The sequence below is a fragment of the Bombus fervidus genome, chromosome 4, assembly GCF_041682495.2.
Source record: "Bombus fervidus isolate BK054 chromosome 4, iyBomFerv1, whole genome shotgun sequence".
In the NCBI taxonomy this organism is placed as follows: domain Eukaryota; kingdom Metazoa; phylum Arthropoda; class Insecta; order Hymenoptera; family Apidae; genus Bombus; species Bombus fervidus.
This window is the reverse complement of record NC_091520.1, coordinates 10,479,889-10,495,463: the sequence shown is the minus strand read 5'-3', so window position 1 is coordinate 10,495,463 and position 15,575 is coordinate 10,479,889. Positions and strand designations below refer to the sequence as shown.

Below are 15,575 nucleotides of genomic sequence, written 5' to 3'. Positions count from 1 at the left end.
TTGTACATTGTGTTTTGTTGTGTGTATAATCCTGTATTTGGGAAAATATTGTATGTAATGTATTTTGGTGATTTTTCTAAGAGAATGTAAAATCAAGTATAAAAATCTAAGGGTATAAAATAGATTCGAAAGTTCTTTCAAGCCAATACGTCTGTGAAGGCGACTTTACAAAGAATGACCGTTCTGTGTATCGTGGATGATTCCTTTGTAAGAAAATGGGAAGCTTCAAGTACTTGGACAAGGCCATTTGATTTTCTAACCGAGAAAAAGAAAGTGTCAAACACTTGAGAACAGTATAAATCAAGCCCTTTTTTATACTGCGTCGTGAACCAAGAGAATCAACTATAGTATGGTATAGTGTAAAGTGACACAGATCATTTTCTGTAAAGAAAGATACACCAATTTTATAAGCTTAGTCTCGTCTTAAATAGTTTTCCAGTGTTACAATCTTACATTCCTGATGATATATATATATCCTATAAATCGTCATGATATCAAATATCATAAAACCATCGATTCTCCATAAGAGTATACACCAGTCAGGTTAATAGTCCAACTTATCCTATAATCCGATGTTGAGATCTCTATGCAGAAAATAGCAAATCGCCTCCTACACGTTTCTCCACGCGATTTAATGCGTCAAAAGGATTATCGTTATCGTATATCTCTGCAGCTTAACGTAATAGTCTTGGGCCGATGCTCGAGAAAAGAAGGTAAATTGCGATCTCTGAGAATCTCCGTGGAAAACAAGCTCAAATCCTTTCGTGATCCGTCAAGCGTACGTGAAACGTTAATTGAAAGCGGATGCTCGAAATGACAGAATCTTTGGTAATTGGCAAATAAATTTCTGATTCGGGGCTAACGAACTGACCCAGATATATCTCGCCCGACACGATAACGAAGGCAAACAGAAATGACAAAGTTACTCGGTACTTACTGGTGTGTAGTGACGTTGAAGAAGAGGTGCGAGAACTGCGGCGCTGAATCCTCGGGACCGTGAGGCGCCGGGAAACTCGCGACCAACATCACCGGCTTCCGGGCGAAATTGTGTTTACTCTGGCGTAGAAAAGCCACGCTGTCGTTCGCTATCAGGTCCGGGTAATAGTCTTTGCTGTACTCGAAGCCGTGCTTTATCTTCTTCCCGTTCATGTTCACGCTGTAGTTGTAGTACCGTGAATTCATTATGAGACCGCCCCATTCTCGCCAGCCTGGCGGTATGTACGACCCGTTGTACTTGTTCAGATACTTGCCGAAGTAACCTGAAACGTGTGTTTGCGATAACGTGAATTAAATTAAATCGCGAATAGTTGGAGGAAACTTGTTTCTATAAATTGATTGTAGGTTTGAATTAATCTATCCTGTTTTCCTGTGATTCGTGATTAATAGTGCGCGGTTAGGGTCGCAACTGCGAATTCGTGTGTGTGTGTGTGTTTGTTTGTACGTAGGACAAGTGACCTGAGCGATAGGGTTATGGGTGAATGGGTGAGTATTTGACAGAATGCACACGGATACACGTTGAGCTGTGTGTAGTAAGAACGTGTGTTGTTAACTAGTTCTACCTAGGTGGTTAAAGTGACTGTATAATTCATAATTCTCACTGTCGTACGAATTCTAGATTAGTTAATTATTGTTCTTTATATACTGGCGACACGTAAACTGGAAGATCGAGTGCGTTTGGGAAAAAGTATGGATCAGAATGTTGCTATCGAGTGAATAATGACACCAAGGCGTGGCGAGCTCGTTTCAGGCGGGCTTAATGAAAGAAAGATCTCTAACACTGGCTATCGCAATAGTAATTAATGTGCTATGGACACGCTCGGTTCGTCGCAGGAACTGACTCATGTAACAGATCGATTACCCTCCCTAATGTTTTGCTTTTATTTCAGCCGGCAGTCGAATCGAAAAGCACGGCTTACTCCACGGAACCGCCATTCGATCGATCGATTAAGAGAATGTAACTTTCTCGCATTTCTAACTTTCTATTTACCGTCTTCTATCCTTCGTTCGAAAGAACCTAAGGAGAAACAACAGGAAGGAAAGAATATTTGTACGTCGAATAACCAGCCATTCGATGTCTGTAAGCTGTCCTAACAATAAATTTTGTATCCTTACTTCCACGATTGTCTCTTTATTAATCACCAAATATTAACATTCAATAACAAAAAGTGGATCTGATTAGTTTAATTTCTGAGAAACTTAATTAGAATCTATTCGAAATACTTTGAACAACGAAACACCTGGAATGATAAAACTTTCAATTTCTCACGGATTCGATTCTGAGCTAGGAGAATTCCGAGGAGAAATTTCCAAGATTTTCGTTTCGTCCGCGATAAATCAAAAGGCAATCCCATTTTCCACTACCCGTGGAGCCTTTGGTATACAGACACGTCGAAAGATTCATCTCGGGGTGAGGGGCGGGGGGTAGCGTTGAATTATTCATACGGGGCACCATCAAATAATTAATTCAAAAGTACCACGCCGTCCCTTTCGTGGTAGCCGCGTTTACATACCTGTAGCCGCGTTTCACTATCGGATAGCCTCTAAGCGGGGGCTTATTTATAACAGTTTGCACGAAGAGGAGCTTCTGAAGGGAGACGGGGCAACTTTTTACCGAGCCAGGACCACCAAGCTGGTCCAATCGCATTACTCTCGTTTTGTGTTAAACGATGACATCTCAATAAAGGACCGCCTTGTCGAATAGATATAAAGAACGGTAAATCTTCCTGGAATGAACGAGTCTTGGAGCGAAAATTCCACGAGCGATCCTCTTACGTTATCGCCTGAACGATTTCAGCCGTGTATAGTCGCTAGTATACAATCACTGGTCACTGACATCGTAATAGAATCTTTGATCTGTCTGGGTTTTATCGTAACCTGTCATTAGCACCAGTGCAATGTACTTAGTCACCTTCGAATGGCTGTAATCTTGCAATATTCTTGCTTTCTATCTTCGAAACAGTTGAGTCATCGTTCTTATCTTGTTCTCTAACCACTTAACGCACACGTTTGTATCGATGATTGTAGATGTTTGTACATTCTTTTTAGTTTAACTGATTATTTTACAGATCTTTATACTATTCAGGTTACGATTTGACTTCACACCGAACTTCACTTCTGGGAAATTTAATTCACGCAGCAAAGAAGCAAGTGAGTGAAAGCTTCGATAATCCTAGTGTTGAAAGAGGAAGGGAGAATATTTCAATTTCAGATGTCAGGGATGGTTTTCAAACTGAGCCGAGTACGGATCGCGCGAACTGACGTTTCCCGCGGTGCGCCGAGGGAAAAAAGGATGTCGAACGGATGTTCGACCTGGTTTCTTCTTCGACACGAGACTAGCGGGTAAGGTGGAGAGGAGAGAAAAAAGTAGTCGCGGATTAATTGCCAACGTCGTTTGAAAAACTTTGACCGATCATCGTTAAGAGATATTGTCGGGCCACTTTTTGAAATCCAGACGCGTTTCGCACGAAACAGGTTTAAAGGATTGTGTTAATCTGTTTGAAAAGAAAATTTGCATAAACGTTTGTCGCTTCGACTTAGCGTTAATCGACCGCGTCCACGATTGAACTTTAATTATTATCGGTAAATTCAACTCATTGGACATCGTGCTGTGAATACGGTAAAAAGGTCGATGGCTTGTCTCTTCCGTAATCGAATTAGTTCTTCGACCAACACGAATGGTGTGAAACTTCCTTGTGTTACAGGAAAGATAACAGCCTAACTTATTAGCGATGTCTTTTAATAACCAATTGACAGCTGGATTATACGCAGTATATTTATGAATATTAATTCCTTCCTATCGAGTAATCTGGTTTTCTTGTCGTGCATAATACCTATATCCTTGCGAGGTCGTTGCCACGATCTCCTTTAAGTGCACTTTACGTGACAGTGACTTAGCGCCAGCCTAAAAATATCTGGATGCACCGAGCAGCCGTAAATGTCAATTAGATTGCTATCGCACGATGCAGCACATGCGATGAACGCTAAGCGTTGATCACAATAATGATTAGCTAGACGGTCGACGACGAGTCTAATTGCTATCCCGTCATCCCAATTTATCACTGTCGTCCTGCTCTACCATTTCTTACGTCATTCTTTGAAAATGTGCATTCTTTGAAAACCTACAGTATATACTTTGCTTATGTTGCGGTACGTTCAAGTATATCGAGTGCTAGACACGGACAATTGTACCTAACTAACTGCACTTTCACTTACGGACACACATCTATCGTATTGTATATAAGTACCTATTATATAATCAGATATCCCAACACTTTGGAAAATTTTCCTACACTTAGCGACCATTATAGCTGTTACCCTTTTTGTATTAAGAACAGAAATGGGCTGACTTTCCTTTTGGATCTAAGTCACCATGTCGACGATTTGACGTTAATCGAAGAAGAGGTTCTATTCAATCTGAAACCAAATATTACAACGTCGTCCGCGATTCGACGCGGTTTGCTGGCTCGATGTGCCCTTTTCGTAAATTCGTTTGATTGGCTTGCCCATATTCCCGCCTACACGAGCGTGTATATCCACTGCATCGACCGCAGCAACCGTTCCACGATTCCCCCCTGCCGGATATTCGTTTTGTTTGTCCGAAGAGAGGAGAACTCGGAGCCGCGACTGGCGCCAGGATATCACGGTTCCTCCGGCTCGTCCTTTTGTCCCGCTTTGTCGGACAGACCGATCGACCGACCCGGCCGGCTATGTCTCGGCTTTTTACGATCAAACGACGTCCAGGCTCGTCTGGCTATTATTTTTGCATTTTTACCAAAGCACTTTGCGCGTTTTCGCTTCAACAACGCCACTGGCTGCAGAACCGCAGCCTGCGTTTCAGAAGCAACAGGTAACGCCGCGTCATCCCTCGTACTTCAATTGCCCTACTTTCTTTTCTTCCATTCTGCGATCCCATTCTCAGATAGGTTGCCATTTCCTGCGGATAGATCCTCGTCTCGTGAGTTTATAATATCGTTATACGCGTACAGGTATATAACACAATAGTTAAGTTCCGTTTCAGAAAAAATGCCGCGTTATGCGAAACCGTGTTATACGAAACGAAACAGTTTATTAATATTTTTATTAAAACAGTCAATAATTAATATAAAGTATTACTAAAAATGGGTTAAAACCTGCAATATTTAGAAATCCCATACGCAAATTTGGACATCATATCACGCTTACTTGACTGAGGAACATCGAACGACGATGCGCTAAAAAATTCTCATTACGTTCGTTTTTGCACCAATTTCTCCAATTTCTCCAATTCTGTGATACGGCAAAATCGTGTTGTAAGAACACGGTTGTAATGCAAAGGAGGCCTGCGTATTTAGAATAGTATCGCGCATGTATTTAAAAAATTTCGTAACTCAAAACGATTCAGTTTCCTGCTAAATTGAAAAACTTGTTTGTGTTGTTTTTCGAAAACATATAGCATCGGGGTCGTTGCATCGGAGGTCAAGGTCGCTTGAAAGTTACGAGGAGTCGTAAAGAGCACGTTGTTACCAGGCCATTTGAAGAGCACGTTGTTACCATGGGGTTCTATAGAGATTGCGTTATTGGTAGTAAAGGTCGTTTGAAAATCTTAGATGGATCATCATCGAGTTTGTTAACATAGATTTTGAAACATATTAAGGGTTATCGAACTTCTAATGTCTACAAATTAGTCTACAAACGTTCTAGGTTTAACATAGATTCTCTAACCAAACGTAGATCCTGAAGATTACTCGAAAATCATTTTCCTATAAAATAGTCGTTTTACATTTGAAATAATTATTGTGATACTATAAACAAATAAGATGATACCTTATACACCTACCTAACAAATAACAAATCATTCACAAACGTAATTATTTTTATAATTTAATTTAGAACGCTTTAAAAGTTGTAAAAAGTTGCTCGATGATCGGATATTTTAAAAGCAAACGTCCCGCGATAAACGTGTAGCGCGCTCCAACAGTGCAGTGGTACTTCAGCAATGACAAAAGAATTTCAATGAACAAGAGCCGCAAGCCCCATCCCCAAGTGCATGGTACAAAAGCCTGCGTCCGCTGGTGCTCCAGTTAAATCTGATTAGCTGCAAGCAATGCAGTTCATAAATCCGATAGCAGCATGTTAAAGCTGCTCTATAACGGCGCGGTGGTGAGATATATCGGAAGAAGTTTGGAGGTTGGTTGCGCAGATTGTCATCGTCGTTTCGGACTCCTGTCACGAAAATGGACCAACGGGTTCGGGACAGCCGAATTAACGAACGCCACCGGAATTAGCAAGGTTAAGTTACACGTGGCTATATTCGGCGCATCGCGATGAACCAAATCGCTAATGGGTCTCCTTCCAATTATTTTGGCCGGTTGTTTCGTGCGCCAAGGGTATTAACCCCCTTTGAAGCTGGCTCGGATCGTTCGCGTGTCGGCCCGTTTCTAGGATTTTCAAACGTCCCGCGGACGATTTAAAGGTGCATCGCATGTATCCAACGCGAGCCAAGTTTAACGAGGCCCGTAAAAACGTATCATATAAGAAATAGCAGCTTTATATTATACACAAATCACCAGTTATTACGAGGAAATTTCGTGATCCCGAGCCAGTGGTTCGAGACCAATAAAAATATATCCTTTTATGAGTAATAAGGAGATGACGTACACGCGAGAAGTTCATTCGACGAACGAGCATCTTTGAAAGTATCGTTGATTCTAGGAACCATGAAACCAGTCAGGATGTTCCTTTCTCAGACTCTGTTTGCTTTTCTGACTCGTGTATAGTTCTCGACAAATATAGCCGAACCTTGGTAACTCGAATCCTGAGGGAAGAGCTGAAATCTTCGAGTTTTGTGCAGGTTTTTTCTTATCGAATTTTTCTGTCAACATAAATTTTAACAACCTTGTAAAAGTTTTTACGGTAGAACGAAAGCGAATGAGCAAAATTTTGGTCTCGTAGGAGTTCGAGTTATCGAAGTTCGACTGTATCGTGAATGTTGTTGGTGCATCGTGGAACTGTTATTTGCAATTTCTCGGAAGACTTTTATAACATCGTTTCGTCATGAAGTAAACTCATGGTAATTCAAAGGCACCGCATTAGCACGCAATTACGTGAATTGTCGCATTTAATAAACGCCACACTTACCGAGCATTAATCAGAGAAAATGTTTCTGAATAACATTTATACCTCCGTCTCGCGTTGATACCGTCATTACGCAGTTATTGCGATTATGTAGATAATGGGGGTCGATTTGTCTTATTACCGGAGCAAACGATTTTGCCCCGTGTTCCTCGTTTATTCTCAATTGTTCATTTCTTAACGAGACTACTGGAAGACCGTTGCTAGTTCGAACACAAGAGGAGTCTGTATTCGAAAATCCATTCGCGAACAAACGTTAACAAGTTGTACCATCGAGGGTAGAAACACCTTTCGGGCGCAGCTGCACCTGCATCGCAAACGCGATTATCAGCTACACGACAACTCCTACGTATTTCCAGACCTGACATTTCCTGGAATTTGAGTGGGTGCTTTCCATAGAATAGCGCTCCACCTCTATAAACTGAAGATCAATCGTCTGAAGCTGTATAAACTGGAATCCGGAACTCTTACGTAAATAACTAAAATGCTACGATTGCCCAGTAAGCGTATGAGGAAGTTACGATATTTTAGATATCCGAAGAATGAGAAAGTACTTTAGGTATAAACAAAAGTAATATAAAACACGATAAAACCAATCAATCATGATCACGTAACATTTTCTAGAAAATAAAAAACGTATTTAAAAATAGTACAATTTGAATGTCTAGTTACCTACACTAGGATTGTAGTAAGATAGTGTAACGTGCTTGCAAAATTTCCCCGTTTCGTATCCTTTTTTCGACGCGATCCGAATAAATCCCAGAAGAGGAAAACGCGAAGAAAATCACGTCTCTTGTTCGAAAAGACTGCAGTGGTTCCGGCGGCTTAAGGTTTAAGGTGTCATTCGTTTTCACCCAATCACAGGCAGCTTCGCACGCCTTTTGACGACAGCGTAGAGAGGGTCGCAAAAGCCCAATGAATGCACCGATCCGCAGAGCTGCACCTGCATCGTGGGGGCCCTTTTGTGCTCGCGATGTGTGCGACCCTCGTGTATCTTGCGGCGAGCTTGTGGGTGCCCCGTGTTAGCCCGGCTCGTCTTCGACCTCCTCTCCTCTCTCCACTCTCTTATCCTCTTTCTATCTCTGTCTGGTCTCTGGTCCTCGTTTCCCCCTTCAGCATCGCTGTTCCCTTTCCTTCGTGTCCCACGCGAGCACTCGAAAAACTGGCGGCGCGTCCTCTCGAGCCGCAACACAGCCACGAACAATGCACCTCCGCGCTGGTCTGCCGCGCGGCGCGATTTAAATTTAGATAATCTCACCTGCACGAACCCGAGTAGAGGCTACCTGCGCCACACATCGTGTGTGCAAACGCTCAATCGCGCCCCTTCCGTACTAGAACCACCACCGCCACGGGTTTGATCATCCCTTTTCCATCCTACCTTGTGTGAAAACTCCGAGTTTCTCTACGATGATTACCACGAAATTTCCTCCCGATTGTAAATTTCTCTCTTTATTGATACTGCCCTTTTATTACGCAGCTATTTTCCAGCGCCGAGGCTAGAGATACGGCGAATGAACGTCTCGTTGCGATTACCAAAGTTAAAATGCGTGAGCGACGGTTAGAACTCCACGGTTAGCCGGGAACTTCGCGTATTATTAACGTGGATAGTTCGAAGGCCATTTACGGTTCAACTTCCTTAACGAACTCCTAGCGAAATATTCCAGTAATATTACAAGTTAACTACCAGCTGCCTTTGTATCTCTTAATATCCGACATATTTGCCTCTCTACGAAGTACCTCAACGGTATCTCTCATCGTTTTCAACGTTGCATCGCGTACATATCCATGTAGATGAGATTCGATGAATTCCACAAGATTCTCCGGCGAACAGGGAGAATAACGACTACGTCAACGACGAACAGTCGAGCAAGAACACCAACCTGGCTATCCCGATAACGCCTAGGCTCCTCGCTTCAGGACCTCTCACGAACCATCCAGAGTTTCGTGCGCATCTCCGCTTGTATCTATGTTCGGTTCCTCCCTTCGTGATCGTCTGCATGCTACATCACCGAATGGCGTCGGAGATATCTTTTGAACGAAGGCTGTTTCGCTTGCCTTTCGAAATATTCTATGGAGTCGTGATTACTTTAAAATGGGATTATAGTAAGATGGAGTTACTCGAGTCAGTAAAGTAGTAAGGCGAATGCCGTATGACGAAGCCAAGCAATTTGCTAAATTGTAGTTTTTCATATTTCTTCTTGCTCGAGTTAAAGTATACCAGATATATTTTCTCATCGTTGCGTTTAATACGTCCATACATTTTAAGATGTTCAAGCGTACCTTGGTCTACTTTTGATTCGAATTGAAATATGCTACAGATAATTCCTTTTCCGCATCGAAAATGTCTGCATCGGATATTTTATAGGATGTTAGGAGAAACGCGATGTTTACGAGACATCCAGGTTTGTAGAATTATTTGAACACGCTTAGAGAACCGCGAGCATGTACAATGCACGCGAATTATGAGACAGCGAACGAGAAACGCGAGTCGAACAACGCGATATATCGTTTACCAACATCTTTCCAACTCATCGCGGTTTCGTGCTTTCTCCTCTGCCTCTCGTGCCCTCCGTTTTGCAAGCCTTGTATCCAAGATTCACGGAATAACCTACTCGATTGCCATATACGACATGCCGGAACCGTGCGAACTCACAACGTACAAGGGGATTTGTTTTATTGCCGTTTAGGTCTGGCGCGCGAGGGTAGTAGTTTCTTCGTTACGTCGATGTGAAAATACGATCTTGAAGGATCCAACGAATCGAACGCGAATTCCACGAAACAAAGCATCGTTCCATCGATTAAGAATTTTCTCCTGGATACTGGAAATTGTATCTGCATGAAAAGTTATCTTAGAAGTGATTTTTTTCTATTCTTTTTAGTTATGAATCGAGCAAGTCCTCGTGAAGTTAATAAACCATAGTTTAATACTTTAAATGTAATTGTACTGTTAATGATTCTAGTCTTGCGAATATTACAAGACCTTATCGTATACTCTGCCTGCTCCCCTTCAATTTCGCAAAAACCATTGTTGGATTTGGCCGTGGTTTCGTAATAACCATTCTCAAACCGCATCGTGGGGGATCTCTATCGAACAGAAAGGAACGGGTGTTCTTCACATGGCCATTTTCTCGCGCCTCCAACACCCGTGCGAAAATCTGATACCGATAAATTGGGTTTTAAGAACACCTATGCTAGCCTACGTAAATTATACGGTAGAGAACGACTCTCAGATAAGGGAACATCCGCTCTGGTATTCACCCCGCGTGACGCCTTTGCTCAACCACTGATAAGAATTGTTGAAGAGTCACGAAAATATTTCTATCGACGGTCAAAAATTATTAAAACTCGGATCAAGAGTCAAGGTACGAAATAGCAAAATTACGGTTGATCACGGTTTGACGACCCTTCTGAATGTTTTACCGGTAAATTTTCAAGGATTATCTGCAACATAATAAAATATAAAGTCCGCAAAAAGTTTGATAAGGGAACAAATAAAATCTTAAAAGTAAATTGCATAAATTACAAGTTATTCAGTGTCAGGACTGTGGAATTATAAAGGTCTGTAGCCTATACTTTGTAACTTGCCAGTTCGCTACTATTATTGGTTGGTAAATTATTATGCAAAATAATTCTGCTAATTATCAAGAATGTTTCCACGACAACGATTATAAAATACACCCTTTTGACCAGGAGAAATTCGTCGAAGCCGTAAAATGCGGTATAATAATTCGTTGCCAGCTACAAGCAATCAAAGAAACGAGAAAAAACTTAATAACCATGCCATTTGCCAAGAGTACTTCTCCTCTTGTGACGGTTGATGAAACTCTTTTTAAATAGCTCGTTTCCCGAACGTATACTTACATACGATTCATAGTTTTTCGCGTTGGAAAGCGTTCCATTGCACGGCAAACGAGAATCGAGCTAGAGTGCACGGTACGGTCGCATGATATCTTTTCCGAGAATCCGTGAACGAGATCCAGGTGCCACGAATGGCTAATAAGTATAACACGGCGGTTGTAGCTTCGTGTTCGATTTGCATAAAGTAGATCTCTGCTCGGTGAAATCTACCGGACGTCGATCACCGTGAGCCAAGTATCTGCACGATCCATTAAGATCTATCTGATATCCTATTAAGATACATACTCTAGCTTATGCGACGCATTTAGTTTATTTCAATGGAAACGACATAATCGAGCCATTGAATAAAAGATCGCTCGTATGTTCGTACGCGAAAAATTCTTAAACACGCGATACTTCGATACCTTCGAAAAATTCAATTTTTTAAAAATCATCCTTAGCCGAATTTCACGAATCACAAGGCAAATTGCTCAGCCTGGCGTAAATATCATTCTGACCGATACATATTAAGAAACATAATATGTACCATGTATCCAGGTCAACTGGTTGAAATACAACTTATTCGATGACTGTTGGATTTTGTGGTGAGAATATGTCAGTGAACAGGTTCGTGTAAGGTGCGCCACCGAATGTTTCTCGCGCTCGTTCTCACTTTCAACACTTTGGTTCGAGTGCTTTGGTTTATCCAACACTGAATCTGTTCTATACCTGGCGTGGTTTTGGGCACGTGTGTGGCCTTATCGTTATATACTCGACAGCCGGCAAAGGGCAACGTAAAGCGAAAAAACACTGTGTAAAGATGCTGTCGAAACCTTTTTCCATGTTTGCTCTTCACCAGAAACAATTCCTTTAAACAAGCTTAACTGATTTTACTGCCCTGAAAAACGTTCCAGGCGCCATTCCTCTTTGGCGTTTAATTTACTCCTCTCTGGATGGTTTCGATATATTTTAAACGTAATTCGTATAAAACCTGCTGGGGCTTGGATCGTCCTCGAATTCGGAGAAGAATGTCGCGTAGTGGACAAGATTGCTCTGTACGCGTAGGCATTAAGGCGATCTCAGGGTCAGCTTCATTTCTTCGAATGGAATGCCGCGGTTTTTTACCGTACAGGGTGAAAGCCACTTTTAAGAGAAGTTCACCGCTGCGTACCGCAAGGACATCCAAGGCCATCCAGCATCTCAAAATCTACGTCCAACTAATCTCATTAACGAGATATCCTATTTCCGCTTTGGGATCCAGCTCTCATCCATAAACCACGACTGTGCAAAAAATCAAATTGCGACGTACGATCAGCTAAGACCTTAAACTCTTAATCCACCTACGCAACAGTAATTGAGAAACTTTCTAGGGAAAAGATTTATAGATGGGTATCTTTAAACATAGTTTCTACTCAAATACGTAAGTCATACTAAAAAGTCAAAACTTTCGAGCTTCCAATAGAATTTTCTTGATATACCAATTTCTCTTACAAACTCTCTTTTAATGAAAAAAAAAAAAAAAGAAACTCCTCGATCGCATTCATCCTCGAAAACGAACCACGCAACGAGGAGCGACCTGTACTGTACTGTACGCCACGCTTATCGTTCAATCAGCGAGATCAATACGCAAGCACATAGTTAGCGGCATATTGTTTTTACTTGCCAACGCGGAGCACCCAAGTCGAACAATCGAAGCAATACCGTTGCCTTGGCTACGCTTCGCATTTGTACTTCCTGTCGCCGCATAAAGCCGCGAACAGGACGACTTTAATAAAAACGCGGAATCGATTGTAGGAGGAGCGAAGGTCGTGCTTCTCGTATGATCCCGAGGCTTTCGTTGCAATTCGACCTTCGAGATCGTCGAGACTCAAGACGAAGAAGGGAATCGGGTAACACGACGGGACGGAACATACGACCGATACTCCCAGTTTCACGATTTTATATGCCCTTAACTTCTCGCTATGTATTTCAGTATTATCGCCGCGCAAGATGCACGCCGCGCTCGTGAGCAACGCGAGGAACGATCACGGACTAGTTTCTCGGACCTAATTAGCATCGGCAAATTCAAGTCTAGTTTCACGCCCGTTAGACAACGTGGGGTCGCAAACGCGGCCTAAAGGTGAGGCCTGGGTAATGTATGCGCGCGTGACAAGATCCTCTTGCGAAGATAGCGAAGAAAATTTGTCGCCTAGTCTGTGTGCCAGCCCTGGTATTCTGGTCAGGGACACTCCGCGTGCATACAACAGACGACGATAACGAAACCAGTTCTCTTTCGCTTTGTGACTGTTCGGTGCCGGCGATCGGTCGTCGCGGTTCACGGCTCGTAATTATTCCTAGGATCGTTGGCGATCCCACCCTGGAAGAATCTCCTCGAGAGCGTATATCTTAAGAAAATAGACCTCCTCTATAGGTGAATTCGTCTTCTTCTTCTTCTTCTTTTTCTTCTTTCGTATTTCTTTTCTCCCTCGTCACGACACGTCGCAGGAGGAAACAACACACGATTCGAAGACATAACCGTGAAAATAACAGGTTCTTAATTTTCGAGACAAGAGAAAAAGGTAACCAGAAGCCGGCAGTCACGAGCAAACCGGATCGCGGCCAGATTGTTTAATGCCTGTGTAATTTGAACTCATTTCACCGAAGATGGATAGCTGTCTGGCTAAAAGAGAATCATGCCGTCCCGACAAATTGATTAATTATCACGCTTTTTCTCGATACAGAAGATGTTAGAATCTTTCTACTCTTCGAACAACCATCTATTCGTTATATACATCCTTCGGATAGAAGTTTATCAACAGAAGTTGTCCAACGAGCGTATGATATTTGGAACTTCTCCATGTGTTTCCGAAATATCCAAAGAACGACGATCAAAGTAATTCCGTGATATGTCCACTAAAAAAAATAGAAAACAATTACGAAGGAAACATAGGAACGGTACGCAGTTGCCTAGAGCGAAGTTAAAGCACCAGAGTCACAAGTGCGACGATAATTAACGGACGTTGCCGTCCCAAGATGATCTTACTCGAACTTACTCGAACAGAGAAGATATCACGGTTTACGGAAGTGGGCACCGTGGACAGCGTCACGTGTGGTGAAATTTTTGGAAGGACGCCAATCCGGTGCCGGATGTGGACGGAGCTTAAAGGCTGAGAAACCTGGCCGCTTTCAGGGAGCAACGTCCTACCTCGTCGAATATAGTCGTACGTAGAGAGAAGCTGGTGTAGAGAAGGTACGGACGACGAAACAACAGGGAGACACGGATGGACGTCGGAGAGAGAGATGTCGTTTCATCGTGGTTAAAGGGAAGACGAGAGAGCAAACCTTGGAGGGCTCTTCCAACAGGAGCCTGTCTACCCATCGAAGGGTCGAACTGTCACGATCGTGAGAAGATTTTTGTCTCCGCTCGCGTTCCTTTACCGGTCGTGATCTCTTTTCTTGTGTACTCCCTCGGTGATCGACGACGACCGAGACTATGTTTGCGGAGGGGATTCGAATGCACGTTGGGGCTACTTTCGCGAATAATCTTCCAACCAGATAGTCTCTCGCGGGATCTATGCACACTCCGGCTGAGATACGATGAAAGCTTGGTCTAATTTATAAGATCCTGTTCGGTGAACGCGATACGCCTTTAAAGGACGCTTGGAGTAGCCGATAGTGGCTTTCCGTGGATTTACGTAATGGTGAATTTTTCTTCTGTTTGTATTGTTACCAGTATACGACGGACACAATGTATCGCGGCAGAAGATAAGCCCTCGAATTTTTACAAGTTTTATAAATCTTTATTTTTACAAGTCCACGTCTTAAGCTCCCTTTAGTTTAAACTAGAGAAAAGTTTCAGGGAAGATTTTTAAGAAAATTAGCGCACAACAGATACTATCAGAAAATATGCTGCTGTTATTAATCATTGGCAAAAGCTAGTATCTCTCAAAGTCTAAAAAATACTTGATCCTGAAGGGGTTAATAAAGAATCACGTCAGAAAAAAGATTGTTTCCATAACGGTATTTCATCTTCTTTCAAATATATCGCGGAATAATTTAAGGGGAACGTATTTTTAGAGGATTGGTAGCACGAAAAAAGATATATATATATATATATGTATATTCCACTCGTAGAGAGACTCAGGGAGAAATATTTCTTTGAGGTAATTTGCATGTTTCCCAAAATAGGCCCGACAAGCAGGAGGGAATTGCGGCGACCGGACCATTTGGAAACACGAACGAAAGGAATAAACATGGAACACGTGAAACAGGTAGGAGACGGTGATTGCCTTCAGCGTTGCTTATCGCTGGAAGTAAAGCTTTCCGCTCGGTACGTAGATCGGTTATTAAATCGAGTATTAAGAACATAAAACGAGTAACTGTCCGCTGTAATTTCTTATAATGAATCCGCAAAAGTTAAAGAGCGTAAAGTAATTCCGGGCGTAATTGGAAGTCTCCGGGAGATTTGGAGATAAGTATACGGCCAAGTAGGCTAGAAAGATAAAATTTTAATCAGTTACCGTCGAGAGGTCAAACGTCCTCCTCCTTCGTATTACAAGTGTTCTTCAGTGTTTTAAACTCTTCCTCTCTCTCTCTCTCTCTCTCTCTCTCTCTCTCTCTCTCTCTCTCTCTCTCTCTCTCTCTCTCTC

General features: G+C 42.4%; 1 protein-coding gene across 3 annotated transcripts in view; it reads right to left on the bottom strand.

Moving 5' to 3' along the window:
- Sulf1 (Extracellular sulfatase Sulf1) overlaps positions 1 to 15,575 on the bottom strand; it is a 78,194-nt gene that overhangs the window by 16,291 nt on the left and 46,328 nt on the right. For all 3 annotated transcript variants that reach the window (XM_072002725.1, XM_072002726.1, XM_072002727.1), the window contains exon 4: positions 938 to 1,259. In XM_072002725.1, the coding sequence (XP_071858826.1) occupies positions 938 to 1,259 (322 nt within the window). The remainder of the gene's footprint in view (positions 1 to 937; positions 1,260 to 15,575) is intronic.